Source organism: Diplotaxodon limnothrissa, linkage group LG15, assembly GCF_057381915.1.
Source record: "Diplotaxodon limnothrissa isolate DT_005_m linkage group LG15, D_limnothrissa_male_GT1.1, whole genome shotgun sequence".
Classification (NCBI taxonomy): domain Eukaryota; kingdom Metazoa; phylum Chordata; class Actinopteri; order Cichliformes; family Cichlidae; genus Diplotaxodon; species Diplotaxodon limnothrissa.
In genome coordinates this window covers 5,706,140-5,725,021 of record NC_140610.1, presented here as the reverse complement: position 1 = coordinate 5,725,021, position 18,882 = coordinate 5,706,140, and the positions used below count along the sequence as shown (strand labels likewise).

Here is an 18,882-nt window from a genome sequence, read left to right as displayed (position 1 = left end):
TAATGCCCACTTATCTCTCTCGTACACAAATGTAGTTGATTTAAAGGAATGCCTACTTGCTATTCAATATTAATGGTCAGATAAAAAGGCAGGAAAGGATTTTTGAATGTGGAGGAGACTTGGAAGGAGTCATTTCTGAAATATGCATGAGTGCACATATGCACTGCTGGCTGTTTTGATGTGCACTGCTTCTCTATGCAAAAATAAGGGAGGGGTACGTCAACATTAGTAAAAGTAGTGTCATAACTGGCTCAATAAAGGCAACAAGTAGGGAGTTGATGCAAGAGATTTACTTAAAGAAACTTAACATTCATTAAGTCTTTAATAAAGCTTTACCAACACAAGCAACAGGGGACTGAGTCAGCAAGATAAGCAGTTTTAGCTGATGATCTTGGGCCACTCTGTATAAAATCATTGTCCTGCCTCTATCGTGAAAGAATAAAAGTGGTCATAGCAAATATTAACTTTCAACCTTGTTACAATTGTACAAACTCTGTTTTTGCCTTATGTAGGATATTCCAATGTATTTTTCCACATTTCAGTACATGTCTGCACCTATTTCCAATTTTCCCTGTAAAACATATAGCAAAATTAGCTGTGGTTCAAGATGTAAAATTGAAACTATATTTTTATTTTACGGATGGATAGGTGCATAATTTGTGCTTATACTTAGTGTTATGCTTTCATCTGTCTACATCAGTGAACTCCACTGATATGCAGCTCGTACCAGCATGAAGATCTATTTTATGACTTAAAAGCTTGCAGCATTACTGCGGCATTGTTTTTAACACAGTCATTAATGTGTTCATTCTCATACAGTTACACTCTGCTCAGTGCTGTGAGTGCTTTTCTAAGCTGACGTTTTTCATGCTGCATCTAGAACACCTTTAACCGCTTAGTTTTCTTTTTGTTTAATGTATCACTGGAGAAAATAAATGCATTCATGGACAGGCCAGTGAATCATCAGCTAAATTTAACAGATATGAAGTGGATGCAAGTAACTAAAATGTTTTTTTTTTGTTTAGTTTTTTTTTGGTCCACAGCTCCACATTGCATCAGACACCGCAACAGAGGGCCTTCTCATCCGTGAACGCATGATTCATGTGGTCAGTTGAGTGTATCTGCATTAGAATTATAGTGCATTTTAATATAAAAAGGTCCAGTGATAGAGGAGACACAGCAGACCAATAATGTTGTTTTTTTTCTTCCATAGAGTATTAATGGGATCTTATATAAATATTGCAGGTACTTTTAGAGCTAATGTATCTGGAGTAGTGACCTTTAATGAGCAAATGTATATTTAATGTTATATTTACTCACTGACATGAGTGTAGTTTAGAAGACGGTGGGGGTCGACCCCCTGACAGACGTCTTCATGAAACCCAGCCTCACAGTGAAGTAGAGTCCGACCTGCGACTGTTAAATACCTCATTTTGTTGCAGTGAAGAAAGGAGAAGAATACATCTGAGCTGTGGGAATGTGAAAAAGACGTTTGCATGTAATCCAAATCTTTATCCACTGTCATCTATGACAACACTGCCACTCACATGGTTATGTGGAAATGTGTGTTTGCAAATTGTGTGTGTGGATAGGATGTTGCTGGGACACCAAAAGGCTTTTCACACTGTCGGAATGTAAACGCGTCTCTATCTCTGGATGTCTCTGACATGTCTGATGTGTTCCCTTACACATACACTCACAAACTGGGTTTAACTGTGAACTCTATATTTTCTCAATAACCTTATTCTTTGTGTTGAGTTTAAGGAATGCACAAAGGAGTTGTTCAATGTGTTGCCGAGCTGAGTCTAAACAGGAAATGAATCTAGGTTCCTGATAATGCTTTGTATCCATAAAGGTCACAGATATAAGGATGCACACCGTATAATGTCAATTGTCACAGTTTCCATGCCAGCGCTATGGAATTATACTTCACGATTGATAGGCAGTGCCTTGGAGAATAAGGATATATGGGATACAAGAGTGAATGCAAATGCACATTGGTGTTTGGAGAGCGCTGACATGATTGTAATATTTGTATCTGACATGCATCAGAAATAGGATTCTGTGCCTGCCGACACTGATTTCAAACGTGAGGAGGAAGATCATGTCAAGGAGGCGTGTGTCACTCGTCTCTCCTTCAGTTTGCAGCTTGGCAGGCGTCACAATGTTTTGCACATTGAATTTCCTGTGTTTAAATCTGACACGCAGGTTTTGTTTTCCCTTTACCAAACTGAATATGATAATGTCACTTGGGAATTGCTAGATGAAAAGATTTCCATGGTGCCGTCAGCTTTTTTGCTGAGGAGATGAATTGAACAGTAGACGCAGGGTTTGAAACCAATACAGCATGCATTATAATGAAATCATCTTCTTTTTTCTCTTCAGAGAAGCTATGCTTTGAAAATGGAGTTTGCAAACCAAATTGGATTAGAAATGGTGGATATTTTGTTAGGTATCTCTCCAATTTCACAGTGTGTGTTTGCTTGTAGTGTGCATGAACCTGCTTCAGTACCGTAGGATTCTTCCATGTGTAGCTATCAATATTAATGCCGGTTCAAAGCGTTGGGCTTTCAAACAGACACAGGTTTCTGCTTTGTCTTTTAAGTTCTCTGTTTGACCCTGCTGCACCATCAAAAGATCAAATTTCAGATGTTGTTTACGTAAACCAGTTGCAGATGTCCTGTCATCATCTACTCTTACACCTTGGGTTGAAGATGCTTTTACAATTTCACAACCCTGCTCCAGAAATGACACGTCTTGGGGAGCAAATATCATATTTTGCTCAGTTAGTTGCTCAGATTAGGTATTTCAGGCAGCTGTGACTTGATGCAGGCTTTCACTGCCTTTTTGAACAATTTGTGTTTGACTGAACAGGTACGCGCACACACACACACACACACACTTAGCTTTATAGCGCATTCACTTGAGATGCATAACAGTGATTTACAGCTCAAGTGTGGACGTTGAGCAAAGTAAAAGTGCAGGGAAAATTTTTTTTAAAATCTATAAAATCCTGTCATTGGGATTAGATCTCAAAAAACACATCAATATAACAACCAAAGCCAAATCCCACTGTGAATATCTCAGGGTTTGTTCCATCACCATGCTGCAGAATCAACACGTGAAGTGTATAAATATAAATATAAATGTGATTCTTATCAAATTATTTCTTTTTTCAATTGCAGCTTTGAAAAAGGGACGATTCTGGATCACTCCAGATCCCTACCACAACGATGACCACATCCAGATTGGACGGGAAGTAAAGATATCCTGTCAGGTACGGTAACAGAAAACACCGGGAGACTAAGCACACATGGTTATGCGTATAATACTGAGCTAATGTTAGTGAGTGTAATAAAAATAAAGCCTTTTAATGTCACAGGTGGAGGCAACACCTCCAGAGGAGCTGACATTTAGCTGGCTGAAGAATGGCCGTGCCCTGCGGAGCTCAGAGCGTATGGTCATCACCCAGACAGATCCTGACATCTCACCTGGAACCACCAACCTGGACATCATAGACCTGAAATTCACTGATTTCGGCACGTACACCTGTGTGGCTGCTCTGAAGGGAGGAGGCATCCCGGAGATCAGCATCGATGTCAACATCTCATCCACAACTGGTGAGCCTCACACCCCTTTGTGGCATCGACACACCTACACACCTCCCCCCAACAGATCTGACACAAACACGTTGATTTCTCACAGCTACGTTAGTCAAACTCCGTTGGCTTCAATTTTTTAACTGTCTCATCAGTCCCATCAGTTTTGTAGATCATTTTAATATATTTATTTCATGATGGTCAAAAAATAAAGCGCTGTAATGTCACAGCGTTACATAATCCTCCATTGCATTGTTAAACCATATATGCTCACAAGCATGTTACATTTCGTGGGTCAAAACTGGCATGAAAATGAGTATTCAGTATCTGACGAGCATGGACAGCTGATGGATACTTATCTAGCGATTATTAATATCTGCAATAATATGTTAATTCAGCATGGAAAATGTTTGGAATCAGAGCAAGTGTTGTTGGGGCTCAAGTTGGATAGAAATGGTGGCAGTCCAATGAAAGTGGATCAGCAGGCAGTATTACGGCACTTAGAGAGGAAACGTCAGCTTTACCTATGAGGTTTTTTTGTTACATAGGTGGTTTACCTCTTACCAGCATACAACACCAGCTTATCCTGGACACTTAACCTTCCCCAGAGCTAGTTTGTTTGAGATAAGAGATGAACTCATACAAATTCACTTTCTGCTATCAGGTCCGTTCTCAGGAAAGTAGTGTCCCAAATCCTGGACTTCAGTAATAAGAGTGTCTATAGTTTTCAGAGAGTTTTACTAACTTATTTTAATAACAAGTCTTACTGGTCAAAAATGCTTCAAATGCGTAGCTATTTTCAGACAGTGCTTTTGAGGCAACTTTTGTTATGAGTAAATAAACTTCAATACAATACTGCTATATAGAGTTTTTCTTTGGCTGCAATATTTTTCTAATATTTTTGTTTCATCATCTTCTTAAAATATGACACAGTGTGATTGCTGCCAGTAAGCTTGACCTTTCATGTAACCACTCCCAGCGTAGCTAGATTGGGAAATCTTAAGTTGTCTCAATGAGTTGATTACCATCTCTGTACGAACACAGAGCTTACTTGCTGATTTTAGGGTAAGTGAAGTGAAATTAAATATTCTGGATATGTTGGACTTGTGTGATATAGTTGCCAAGTTACAAGAAAAAAAAAGGATTTCTTTTGAAGGGTGCTTTCACCCGAATTCATGTGTTCCCATATATTTTTACTGCTGTCTGGTGAGGTTATTACATATCCGCCGCAATGTGATGCCCTGTCACGGTGGAGATGAATAGAGCATTGCTTATGGTGTTGACAACATGGTGCAATCATCATATTTTTCCTGTCTCAGAGAATGGTTGACAATAAATGCGTATTTGCAGCGAGGTTTGGGGATTTGTTGTATCAAGTTCACAAGTTTCAAGTCATGTGGCGCTTGCATGTTCTCCCCGTGTTATTTCTGGGTATTTCAGCCTCTTCCCACAAATCAAAGACATGCATGAGAGGTCGATTTTCAACTCTTAATTGGTCATAGATGTGAATTATCTCTTTGTTAACCCTAAAATAGACTGGTGCAATGGCTTTACTTCAGCTAAAGCTAAAGGGAAAAATCCATAAGGGTGTGAGCGGTTATGTAGCAAACTATCAATGTCGAGTCACTATGGAATACCCTGGCAGCTTTGAGTCTTCAGTGCCCACGTGACCCTGAACTTGATAGGCTTAAGAAAAATGGATGGATGCTCTCAAAGATGAATAATTTCAAAGAAACTCTTTATCTGCAGATTCTGTGTGTGTGTGTGTGTGTGTGTGTGTGTGTGTGTGTGTGTGTGTGTGTGTGTGTGTGTGTGTGTGTGTGTGTTGTGTTTAAGAATGTTTGAATGTCTTATATCTACAGGCTGTTTCTACATCTACACGCTTGCTCCCAGACTGTGTAATAGTCATAAATATGTCTCTTTGACTTCTGTTCCTGCACACATTATTACAGTAGCAACAGCTCTCTATCGCAATAAGTGTTCAATTGAACTTTGTGAATCAAAACTGCCTCCATTGCTAATCAGACACTAAGTGTCCGTTACCCTTCCATCTGTCTGGCTGCTTTCAGGACTGTTCCAATTAACATGCACTCACCAGCCACTTCATCAGTTTCACCTTGCTAGTGCTGGATTAGCCCCCTTTTTGTCTTCAGAACTGTCGTAATTCCTCACAGCATAGATTCAAAAAGTTGGTGGAAGCATTCCCCAGAAATGTGGGTTCATATTAATGGAGCAGCATCACATCTGAGGTTTGTGATGTGATGCTTCATCCTCCTGGAATCAGCCATCAGAAGATCCATCAGAATATGGGTAAAACATTGGGATAAATATTGTCAACAGCCATATTCAGCTAGGCTGTGGCTTTTAAATGATGCCCAGAGAGTACTAAGTAGCCCAGAGTGTGCCAGAAAAATATCCCCCACACCATTACACCACCAGCAGCTGGAATTGTTGATGCTGGCTTCATGTTTTCATGCTTTGTTGTTACTATCAGAATGTCAAAGCGGAAATCGACACTCATCAAACAAGGGAACATTTTTCCAATCTTCTATTGTCCAATTTTGTTAGCCCGTGCGAATTGTAGCCTCAGTTTCCCGTTCCTTTTTTTTGGATCATTCTCTTTAAACCCCAGAGATGGCTTTGTGAGAAAATCCTAGTAGATCAGCAATTTCTTTAATACTCAAACAGCCCGTTTATCACCAACACCCATACTATGTTCAAAGTCGCTTCAGTGACCTTTATTCCCCATTCTGATGCTCAGTTCAAACTTCAGCAGGTCGTCTTGACCACGTCTGCATGCCTGAATGCATTGAGTTGCTGCCATGTGACTGGGTGATTATGCATCCGTGGTAATGTGCACTTGAACAGGTTCAAGTGGCTGGCACTAATAGCCTATTAATAACAACATACCAGTCCACCTTGTCTACCGAGCTGATACAGTTTAGTATGGGTCGTATTGAGTCTGACTCAAAGAAAACCAGTCATGTACTGTGTCCTTCTGATTCTTTGACATTCTATTGTTTGTCAGTTGTTTCAAAAGAAAGTAAAAACTATGTGTAAGCTTTGATAACAGTATTCAGTCTTGAGCACAATAGTCAAAAAAGAAACTGACTCTATTTTCTATCCACTGTTTTAGATTTTAACATCAATCAAAATCCAAAAAGAAAAAAAAAGCTACTGTTTCACGGACAACAGAACAGAGACCAATTTATTAAAAGATTGCTACGAAGCACATTTAGTAAAGCTAACAATACCTTTTGTGCTTTCTTATCCCCTGGAGGTTTTGCAGTAATAGCCGAACGCAGTGGTTAGAGAGAAAAAGCAATTATACATTCATGCATGTGATATCACAGGAATGCTCGTCTTTATCTGTGCTATCTGTGTTGTATATGTGAGGTCAGTGAATGAGCTGCAAAGGTGTGTTGATCAGCAATTAACTCCACTGGGAGAAATCACCCCTTATATCCACACCCCGCAGACACCAAGAGGGCGTTTCCTGGTTGTCCTCGGCTCATCCCAAACTTCCAGATTCCGTTCGAGGGGTGGGGATGTAGAGGGTGGGTGGAGGGGAATCCCATGAGTTGGTGTTGCTGCTGGCATTGTAGATATCTCTTTTTTCTTGCTTTGAATTTCCTGGCATGTGTTCTGTGCTGATAAGTGACTGTTGGGTTGTGCGATGTTTTGATGATCGGGTTGCCAGCAAGCTTTACGTCCCCTTTTTACACACATATGCCTACACGGTGATAGCCACATTTACACCCTCGCGCAGCCTTACCCATTTTCACTGTACTATTTTTCTATCACACACACCTGGCTGCCACTCTCAGCGTGAACATGAAAGCAATGTGTCGACCTTGTGTGCATAATTATTGTTAGATAATCCTTTGATAATCCCTGTGCTATAAAACAGTGGGATCAATCGCATCTGCCAAGATTGTTTCCTCATTATCTTTTAAGTAGCACATTCTCTTCTTTCCGAGTGCCTGGGCGATGCCAGTGTATTAACACAGATCCTTTAATGTGCAAAAAAACTAAATAAATAAATAAGTAGAACACCGCCGTCTGACTGAGGAAATAACCACGGAAATGACTGGCTCTTTTGTGATCATATGAAATGAAAGCTTTCCTTAAGGCTTAGATTTTATTGCTTCTTAAGCTTTCATTGTTCCGGTCGAATGTGTGGGTATGAAATAGTATGAAAGAGTTGCGTTGTAGTAGCTGTTCCTGTCACAGGAAATAACATACTGAATTTTGTTTCTGCCGGTTAAAATTCCTGCTGCTTTACCTGGATGTGACTGGGCTGTTTGCTAAAGGATGCCGTGTTTCTTTCAGCGAGATTGATGCCACAAATCAGAGAAATGTCTCAGCTGAGCGCCATTGTATAGCTGCCGTGTACTAAAGCGCCTTGTGCCTCTGCCTCACCTTGCGCCTGCAGCCTGTTGAAGGGAGAAAGCCTGAGCTGCAATTAGGAGTCTTAATAAAAGTGTTTAGAGGAGATTACCACAGGTTTGCCAAGGTTTCGTACAGGGGAAGTGATTGGAAAGCATTTGAGCTTTAAAGTATCTCTTCTCTGAACAATGTCACACTTGCTGGCTGTTCCAACACTGCCTCTAGTTCCAGATTCGAAACCAGCGCTTAGCCAGAGACCACTCCACAGGATGCATTGATTAAAGTGAAAACTATTATTTTTCCATTCTTTCAACCTTCGACGAGCACAAATTTCTCGATTTTCTCCCTTTTTGCAAAATGGCAGTAATAAGCAGTTTACCGTCTTCACACACTCGTTAAATAAGCAGCTTCTTTCCTCGCCGGAGCTGCCGGAGATTGCGGTGCTAATGCTTATTTATGAGTGTCTGAAAACGAGGACACAGACTTCCCCTTTGGATATTGTCAAGATTAAGAACCACGGGACAAGGGAACAGCTGAAAAGAGTTACGAGCATTAGTGTAAAACATGCCATAAACTTCTAACAGGAACAAGCAAATGAATCCTTTCATTAACTTGTGTGTAAAATGTGTGTTTATGTCTTGCTGGATTATGTTAGATGACGTGATTACTGTCATTCTGAAATGTTATTTGGACTCAGACCGGAAATACCTGTGGGACATTTAAGAGATAAAATTTTAATAGCGTGCCGAGTAATTACAGATTTATTTCTGACATTTAAAGCTAATTTTGATCACAGATAGCCACTTAGCTAATCGCTAAAAAGCAGAATTGTAATTATCAAAATAGTGGAACCTAAATTACATTTGGATCTTTTAAACAGTTGTGCTTCCTTGACTCCCATTTGATACTTTTTTTTATTCAACAAATCACCGTCATGATTGATCACAAACGAAGTATCATGACTGAAAGTCACCCCTTTTGCGCGGGTGATAAATCCGCCTTTGATGAGTCCCTCAATTAGCAACCTGCTCACACCTGAAATCCTGGCACCACCCAGTGTCTCTGTCAATCTTAAGAATTACTGCAGTTAATTAATTAAGCAAATCAATTTCAAGTGCTCAGTTGATTAAGAAATGAGTTGGTTTAATAAACACAGTGTTCAAGCCTTTTTCTACAACAAAATTTGAGTCATCAGACGCGCAGGGGGGGCCCGCCGCTCTCTGTGTGTACTCCTTTTATGCACAATGTCGTCTTTTTGACTCTGATTTGTCATGATCTGCCATCATCTAAGGGACTGTGCCACATGTGATTCTAATAGGGACAACATGACTGCTGGCTGTTGACCACTCTGATGTGCTTGTTTTAGCAGCAAATTCACTGACCCTTATAAAGAGAAACCTGGTCTGCATCCTGACTCAACTACAGGGTGAAAAAGTTCAAACTGCTCTTTTGGTTACTGTGAATGGAAACGAGATGCTTCCTTTATTTTTCCTGCCTCCATCTCGTCAGGACATGAAATTTTCAACACTTTCTTTCACAAATATTTGTCAGACTGCATGGCTTGATTTTACACATCTGTGGCAATGGAACTGAAAACCCATGAATTCAAAACTTAACAGGTATTGTCCAATACATGTTTTCACGTAGTGTACCACCTCGGTAACGATGGCAATATTACTACTTTTTCTACAATATCAGCCATATGAGCAGAGTTATCAGCTGTAATTTGCTGTCTCTTTAACTACTGTAAACGGTTTTTAGGTGGTTGAAAACACTCAAGGTTACTGGCCAATAATCTGTGTAGAAAAGTGGCAAAATGTTTAGTCTTGTGCTAGGCTTTTGGTAGCAGGTTTAAGTGTAGTTGCTGGAGCATTAAGCTCCCTATTTAACAAAGAACCTGAGAGAGCTGCTAACATTGGTTTGACCTCTCACTTCATCCTGTAACAGCTCATTGGCAGTTGAGAAATACTACACAGTGAATGTTCTTGTCAATAACAGGACTTTCTAACTCCATAAGCTTAATGCATGAAATGAATTATGCGTGTGATTGCTTAGCTACTACTGGTAATCTAGTGAGCCATACGAGCTAGCACTTGCACTTTGGTTTGAAAAGCTTTATGGCACACATAATTCAACCTTCGTATCACTTATAACCAGAAAGGTTGTTTACACAAGAGTAAAAATAAATAAATAACCATCCCCAGCACTGATAGGCCACAGTAAGCCACCCAGTCGCTTTCTTTTTTTTCCTTCCACCAAATCAGGTTGGCTTTGCTTAAAAGAACAGATGATACTGTGCTCTGGCCATCAGATTGTAATGCAGCATACTACAAAATAAAGCATACAGATAGTGATGAGTTGTCATAAACTTAACTGATAGTGCCTTCATTTCACAGGTCTCTGCTTTGCTTGACTCCACATGTGTCTGTTTGGAGCAAAGCACAGCAAAAGAGGTACACACTGTGAAACACAGGTCAGAGGAGAGCAACAAAACAGGCTATTAACATATATTTAAAATTATTTTTAAAAATTATTTGAACAATTCAGCGTGAAAAGTCACTTTATAATTATGTTATAAACACTGTGAGGGGTAGTAGCTTCAAAGGGAGGGTTCATATGACCACCTACAGCAGAGCTTTCAAGGATTCAAGGAGCTTTATTTGTCATTCGCATCACATGTTAACATGAGGTGGAACGAAATTGAACAGTACATTCATTTTCTGCTGAGTTGACCATTTATTTACATCCCTAAATCCTTAGAGAGCAGTTAGTTATTTGGTTGTATTTTTTCATTAAAGATCTAAATTGCATATATCATTTTAATGCAGATCCCAGCTCCATCACCTTCAGTATGCTGAGGCAATGTCACGTGACAGATAGAAATCTTTCCAACTGAGCAAATGGCCTGAATAACAAGTTTGTCTTTGGTCTTGTAGAGCATTCACATCTAAAATCGAAAATTCATTAATTCAAGGTTTGAAAATGAAATTATAAACTGCACACAGGAACCAATCCCCAAAACTGGATGGACGACCCAATAGACTAACAGTGAGCGATGAACTGCGATGAAGGGGCTTACCAGCTGTCCCACAGCTGGGACACTGTCCTGAGAAATCCACCATATGACAACAATAGATGCCACTTCTACAATGGCGCTGGGCGCAATATGTCAGCACAGCACCTGTGATGTTCCTGTGGTAGATTACCGGTGCCCAAAGTGTCAGCGCAAATAAAAACTTCAGTTTGTTAATAAACACGCTTATGTGGATGTTTGGAGACGTTGGATAGCAGGGGTGTATCCATAGCTCAGATTGTTTTCAGAGTACAACATATTTGAATAAGATGAGATAACTTGCTGCATTTGTGCTCAGTGTACCTGCCTATAGCCTCCACCGCAACACCTGCAGTCATGCTTTATGGAGGTGACCATCTGGGAAATCACCTCCCCGTGCAGCTGGGAAAATCTGAGAAACATGAATAAGAAACACTCTCCCTCCCTCATTAACTACTGTGAAGGCCCCTTGAGCAATTTACATAAACTGTGGGCCATCCATGGGAGTTGTTCCCTGCTTAGCAGTAGAAAAGTGGTTGCATGCATTTGTTTTTAGACTGGACATTTCTTTTATTCTGTTTTGTTGGTTAAACAAAAAAAAAGAAGGCACTGGTATAAAATCTGCTGTGCTACAGTCTGATCCATGTGAAGAGTTTTTGAGATTGATTGTAGGTTATGAAATCTCAGGGGAATGACACAGAGCTCAAAACACACACACACAGACGCGCACACATTGTTATGTCAGTCTTGTCACTGCTGTGTCACAGCAGTCTGTGGGTGCACTCTTCCAAATTTAACACATCTGTGTATATTTATTGCACTTCAGCGACTCAGGGTGTAGATACAGCCTCCCCCAAAACAGACACACAGAAACACACAGATTCAAAAACATGTCCACAGTGCACCTATGGGACTCTGAGCAACAGGACTCTGAGGAACAGAGTCCTGTCACATTGTGACCAACTCATTGGCCTCAAGCTGTCTGAGCACACAGTCTCATGCATGCATGCATACACACACACACACACACACACACTGCAGGACCTGGTTTAGTCGAGAGCACTATGTTGCCATGGTGATGAGGAGTGATGTCATAGCACTTACCCGAAAAAAGGGGGCAGTGGGAATGTTTATTCTCTAAAACATCACTCTGGATCCTGTCGCTGTAAGAAAATTCAAAGTGCCAGTTATTTCTACCTTTTTGCAGTTAGCTCATGTTGTTCTGCGTCTGCTGCAGTGCTGATGGATCATAATTAAAAGCTACATTTGAAGGATCGTTTCAGCGCAGTGCTGAGGCCAGACTAGAAGGTCCTATCTTGATTTAACCCATAAACCTACAGATACATACGCACAGTGTTTTTGCTCAGTAGCAAAGAGAAGAAGCATCGCATCTCATTGAGGAACTGAGGCAGGATCACAGCATGGTGTCACCCGTGGGCGAGGAGAGAAGCAGTGAGCGATACGTGCACATGTGCACGTGCAGAGACATTAACCGCGCGGACGCACGCGCGCTGCAAAGACGTACGCACACAGCGGGCATGCCTTGCAGGCATCACTGGCATTTGGATGGCTCTGGCACAATGAGAGCACAGTGAAAACCAGTAGCAGGCTCCCTTCCACACTGAGCATCGCAGTGGTCAGACTCAAACACTGAGGCAGGGTGTTCACTTGGAAAAAAGAGAGCAAGAGGAAGAGTAATGTACAGAGTAAGCAAGAGAGAAGGATGTGCGAGTTTCTGAGTGCGTGTATGCCTGTCTGTTTTTTTTTTTTTCATTGTGGTGTGAGGAGAGACAATGGCAGCTGATAGCCAGTATTTGTGTTGCCAAACCCAACAGGTAGACAAACTGTAATTGCCTGCCTAATCTAGGCAGTGGAGAGGCCAGGTGTAATGATGGCAACTCGGTGAATAAACCTCTCCTCCACACTCTAATGGATGCTTGCTGCTCCTCTCCTGTCCTTTCAAACTCACTACTTCATTGTTTTAACCCAAGGAAATGCTCTGAATAGCAAAGTGGATTTAAACCTTTGCTGTTAAAATTGAGACATTGTGTGAATAAAAAAAATCAGCAAATGTGCAAGGATGAAATGAGGGTCCGCCACCACTGGCTCTGTGGAGGGCCTTTTTTTTTTCTGTAGTGCCAAACACAATGCCAGTATTTTATCTATGAATGACCAGACTTCATTATTTCATGCAAATCACACCATCATGTTTTTTTGGTATTCACTGGCTCATGATCTGGTTTATGTGCGGAGTTAGGTAATAGCTTTTCATTTCTTGTATTACAGTAATCAAAACCTGTTATCCAGATACTGTAGTAATAGATGTTATTGGAATGACAGAAAATGAAAGTACTGTGATGTTGTCATAGAGAATTATCATCCAACTCTACAGAATGTTAGTATTTTTTAGTATTTTTCAGCTCATTGTTTTGATTCTGTAGCCCATTTATTTCTCCGTGCCTCATGGAAGTGGGCACGCATTTGCTAGCATGTTTATCACATTACTCCAAACATTGACTAGACTAGATTAGACTAAATATTGTTTAGTTCCAGTTTTTAAATCAATTAATAATTGCAGCTTTGTTCTCATTCTTAAAAGAAAAAAAATCCACGAATAAGATTGTCTGACAGCATGCCCTGTTTACAGCATTTATTCAATTCTTGGTCATAATTGCCGAGCTATCAACAATGAGCTAATTTTAGAGTGCCACAGAGTCTTTAAAAGGCACAACCTAATACTTGAGGATCGTGAGATTGCCTTGTTTCTGACAGTGTGATAATTTATCCAAGACTCTGGGGGGAGGACAAAAGGAATCTGACCTGGAGCTGGAGCAGTGAAACGTCTGCAGGATTCTCACCTCTTACCCACACAAAAAATGGGGTTCAAAGAAATATAGCTGGACTCTGTTTCGTTTTCGTGAGATTGCTGGTGATTTCATCACTGTGAAACTCCAATGTGGCTTGACTCCATTCCAGCTGCAGCATTGTTTGGGCAGAATGACAGTGATTCGAAAATCATCAGGGAAGCACGACACGGTTTCATCATTGCTGAGAAGATTTTCACTCCTCAAATTGCTGGCTGTAAACTATTTTTCGGAACAGTGCTACAAAACAGAGCTGGAGTCTGTTGATGATTTGGACTCGCATATGAACACACTTATACACATACACAGCACTCTAGGAGCCGGCGCAATTTGCCAGGTTTACTAATTAAACAAATTTACTTGGCCAGCATGCTTGGTGAGGAACCAGACTATTTGATCCAACCTGCTAGATTTCCTGCCTTCCACACTTAGAAAAGACAGATGCACACATAAACACACTCAAGGATATCTGCAAATCTTCTTCTTCCTCTTTTTTATTATTAATTGTTTGCACTCACCCAGACTCTAAAATACCTGTTGTAAAAAAGGCAGGTATCTATTTATTGGGTCATATTTTTGTTACATGGCCAGGCTCAGTGCTGCATCACCTTTGGGAGGGTTCTCTTGTAAATGCTCTAAATTATGGGGTGCTAGATTGAGACTGAGTGGTTGCACGACTAGGATAGGAGGAGGGTAGGGAAGTAAAAAGCTGTGACGATTGATTGCGATGATGCAACTATGAATGTTAAAGTGATTTTAGCTGTGGAAAACGTCTCAGAAAAATAGTTTTGTGATGGGAAAGTGAGGAGATGATGAAAATGTGACAGTGAAAGTAACAATGCTGTTTGGCTGTTGATTGTAATGCCAGTGCTGCTACTGCTGAGAGTGTATTAGAAGTGTAAGGATAGCTCATATGAAGATCAAGACTTTGTAGTTACAAGGAAATCTCTTCTCTCGGTTTTGTGATTTACAATGACCCACAATCATGTATAAACACAAGCTTGGAATCAATCTAACTCCTGGCATCAAAGGCAACAGGAGTGCTTTACAAACTGTTGAACTGCTGGTTTGCTTTTGTTTTATATACATATATATATATATAAATATCATGTCTTACTTTTCTCCTCTGCATGTTTATTTTGTAACTGTTTTATTCAATCCAGTTGAACATCGGTTGCTGCGCTGATTGTGAACTATGTCTTAGATTTCACTGGACTAATCCCTTGTGAGGCCTAATCTGCCTGATCTTCATGCATTCAGAGTGGATGTGCAAACAGAACTCTTACTCTGTAGTTTACTGCATGGTCTACATTCCTTAGTCTTTTTAGTACCTGGACTTGTTTAGCTAATAAAGGCTGTCATTAACTATTTAGAATTTGCTTGTCCGCTCATTGCATTGTTCATCGTTTGCCATTGCTTGATAGCATTAAACCTTCTCACTGCTGTCCTTCGTGGTGGTTTTGCGTAGAGTACATGTTCAGACTGTCTAGTCCCAGCCGTTAGACATTACTGTTGCTAATATCCGCATGGTGCTTCCATAAAAGCTGTGTATGTTGCTGAGATGCCGCTTCATTGCCATCGCAACTTTGGATGCTCATTCGCTTCCCCCTCCATACCTTTTTCGCCACAACTTTCCCCAAGTTGACTATTTCCTCTTACCCCGCCTGCTGACTTTCTAGAGCCCCATATCAGTCCCTCCTTTGTTTTTCTCTTTCTTAGTTCCCCCCAACCTGACAGTCCCACGGGGCAAGTCTCCCCTGGTGGCCCGCGAGGGTGACACAGTGGAGCTGGAGTGCCTTGTTTCAGGGAAGCCCAAGCCGATCATCCTGTGGTCGCGAGCGGATAAGGAAGCGCCCATGCCAGACGGCAGCATGCAGATGGAGAGCTACGACGGCGTGCTGCGTATTGTTAATGTGTCCAGGGAGATGACGGGCTCGTACCGCTGCCAGACCAGCCAGTATAATGGGTTCAACGTGAAGCCCCGGGAGGCCATAGTGGAGCTGATTGTACAATGTGAGTTGACAGACTGTGGGTATTTTCTATATGTGTCTAAATTTGTGGGGAAATGCATTTTTGTGGTATAACTTGTAGCAGTGAAATAATGTGTTTGTACATGTGGTGCACCATTTGTTACTGTGATGTATTTTCTTTTGTATACCATGTAATTATTCTAGTCCAGTGTGACCAGAATTGAACATTCACCCATTTCTTTTCATTTGCACCCATCCAATTTCTTTCTGAAGGCTGTAAAATTAGTCCAGTCCCCTGGTACCCTCCGTCAGGTCTAAGAGGAAACTGCTCTGACTCCGCCTCCCACACTGAGGACTTTATCTGCTGAGTGCGAGCTGAGCAGAACTAATATTTACTGAGACACAAAGCTCTTGATGCTGATGCCCCCATTTGAAAGGGCCTGGATGTGTGTTTGTGTGATGACCTGAAGACTGTGTGCCACCACCATTCATTGACACTCCTTTACCCTCCTTTAACACATGACATTCAGCATTAGCTTAAGAGCTAATTAGTGACCGGCTAATTTGTTCCCACTGGTATTCATTTCGTCTTCATTTATGGACATCCAAATCGAATATTTTGGATGAGCACCAGGAATTGAAAGAAGTGTCACTCACTGAAGATTCGGGGAGGTTTTTCTCCACCAAAGAAAGAGGGGAAGATGGATAAGAAGGAAATGAAAGCCATCCATGCTGGGTGCTTACCAGTCGCTGGCAAGTTATCATAGGAAATGGATAAACTCTCATGGCTTCCATTGTTTTCTCCATGGCCCACTTAGTTAATACATACATTCTTCTGTTTCAAATAATACATTCACTCCTTTACCTAAAAGGAACCTAAGCAGCAACACAGCTGTTTTAAAGCACATTGTGAAATATATTACACTGAATTTGGTGCATATATCAAGTATTGTCAACACTGGACCTGCCAAAGAGAAAACTACAGAAGTTTACCCAAGCAACTACTGATATTTTGCTTGAAGAGGAAGTTCAGCTGCTGTTTTCTTAGCGCCACACTTTACCCTCAGTTATTTAAGAGTTTTATTGTACTTTTTCTGTAGCGTTCACATTTCAGCTTAGCTGTTACAGCCTTGTCTGTATTAAGAGAGTTAATGAAGTTTTGATGCGCTTTGAAGAAGACTGTCTTAAATTTGGGGCTGAATTGATAAAGATTATGCAGCAATGACAGCTCGTATCAAAGGTTAGTGGCTTTCCCACAAACCCAAGTCTGACACCGAAAAGTAAACAACGGATTTAAACTCTGAGATGCTTTTTATTAATTAGCAGCATTCACTGGATCTGCTGTCTCACGCAAGGGCAGTGTTTTGGAACCAAATAAATAGTTGAATCCAAAATTCAACAAGCAAAGCCAGGTATTTTATTTATTTGTTATTCATTTATTAATAGTTCAAAAATGGATAATGCAGCTTTTCCCTCTCACCAGAAATCAGCTTATGGCAAATAAGCTGAAGCTTTCTGGTCAACATGACAGAATTAATTCTTTCTGCTTTTGCTTCATATTCAAATGTTACAACTTCATCCGCAAATCAGTAACTACTTAAAAGCTCTGACACATTTAAATTTGATCTGTTTAAATTGGGTTAGTCTTTTTGCCAATAATACTTTTAAATAGTATGCATGAAATTAAGCAAAATACATGTCACTGTAAAAGATGCAGTATCTAACACATAACCTAAAACATACAGTCTGCTGGCTGTACCTGGGCCACATTCTTTAACACTGTGGGTTATTAAAGTAAATAAGATGCCGCTGTCATGACCAGAGTTTATCAACAAAATCAAGACAAAGGTGTATTTTACCACTGTAATGAAAAAAAATTACAAATATCTAAATCCTTGTTTGTAATAATAATAAAAATGCCAAAACTGTTACAGTGCAATCATAAAGCTATCTCATAAGTAAAACAATTAATATACACGCGACAGGCAATGTGTGGCCCAAGAAATCACATAGAAGTTTTTCTGAATGCAGCACTTGCTTTATGACCAATTTCACCTGGCTACAGTCAGCAACCTCCAGGAACACTCACTAACCACAGTATGACTAGTTGATGAGCTGTCTGGGATGACCGATGATCTCAAGGCAAGACCCAGGGTTCTAGAGTAGGCCCCAGTTAAGTCCAATATGATAAAGATGTTAAAAAATACATTAAAAGCTTTGCCAATATTTTTAACATAACAAGCGGAAGTTCTATAACCTCTGAATGACCCCATCTCAGAGTCGAGGTCAGTATCACACATGCTTTCAGGCAGTATTTCTCACCTCTGACATCCAACCATGAAAGGTCATCTCTTATCACAAGCTGCTGCTGCTTTCTCCCCTCTGTATGTGCAACTGTGGCAGAGGGGTCACTTGCAGAGAGTGACTGTTGTTAGGGACACTCAGATGGAGAAGACATGCCTCAAGAGGCAAGGAGGGGGAAACCGAGACTCCGAGACCTCAGCTTAAAGACACGCATGCCTTTAAATCTACTCCTTCTCAAACATGGATTTGCCTTGGCATGGAGTTGCGTCATCGACACACGCAGTATGAGACTCGCAGTGAAGCGCATCAATTCACTCCAGATAATTCTATCTGTTCCTTTCAACACAATTTATTCTGAGAATGCAATTATCTCTCATTATCTAGTATTATTTTAATAAAGTACCTCTCTGATGCTACAGTTCTTGATGTCATACAACACTTTCATCTGTTCTCCATCTTCAAAGGAGAACACATAATGAAGAGACTTATTAGGGCTTCGGTATTGATAAATCAATCTGCCATGTTCCTGCTTCAGAGCTAGTTCTGTTTGTCAGTCTTTTTACTTATTAATAGTTGGCATCAAAGCCTAAGTTTCAAAAGCACAAACAATCTGCATTTGAACTGTTGGATTGCTTTGACACACTTTGAGCATATTGGGGAAACGCGTCCACCCTGTGTACACCTCAGTGCACGCTGTGGATTGC

At 40.7% G+C, this 18,882-nt stretch overlaps 1 protein-coding gene across 2 annotated transcripts in view; it reads left to right on the top strand.

Moving 5' to 3' along the window:
• The window catches only part of LOC146616880 (MAM domain-containing glycosylphosphatidylinositol anchor protein 2), a 190,249-nt gene that overhangs the window by 122,998 nt on the left and 48,369 nt on the right, over positions 1 to 18,882 (top strand). Inside the window, exons 7-9 of one of the 2 annotated variants that reach the window (XM_085372252.1) lie at positions 3,186 to 3,277; positions 3,383 to 3,620; positions 15,624 to 15,917. In XM_085372252.1, coding sequence (XP_085228378.1) covers positions 3,186 to 3,277; positions 3,383 to 3,620; positions 15,624 to 15,917 — 624 coding nt within the window. Of the gene's footprint in view, positions 1 to 3,185; positions 3,278 to 3,382; positions 3,621 to 15,596; positions 15,918 to 18,882 lie in introns of both variants that reach the window. The other variant, XM_085372251.1, reaches the window with a different exon arrangement.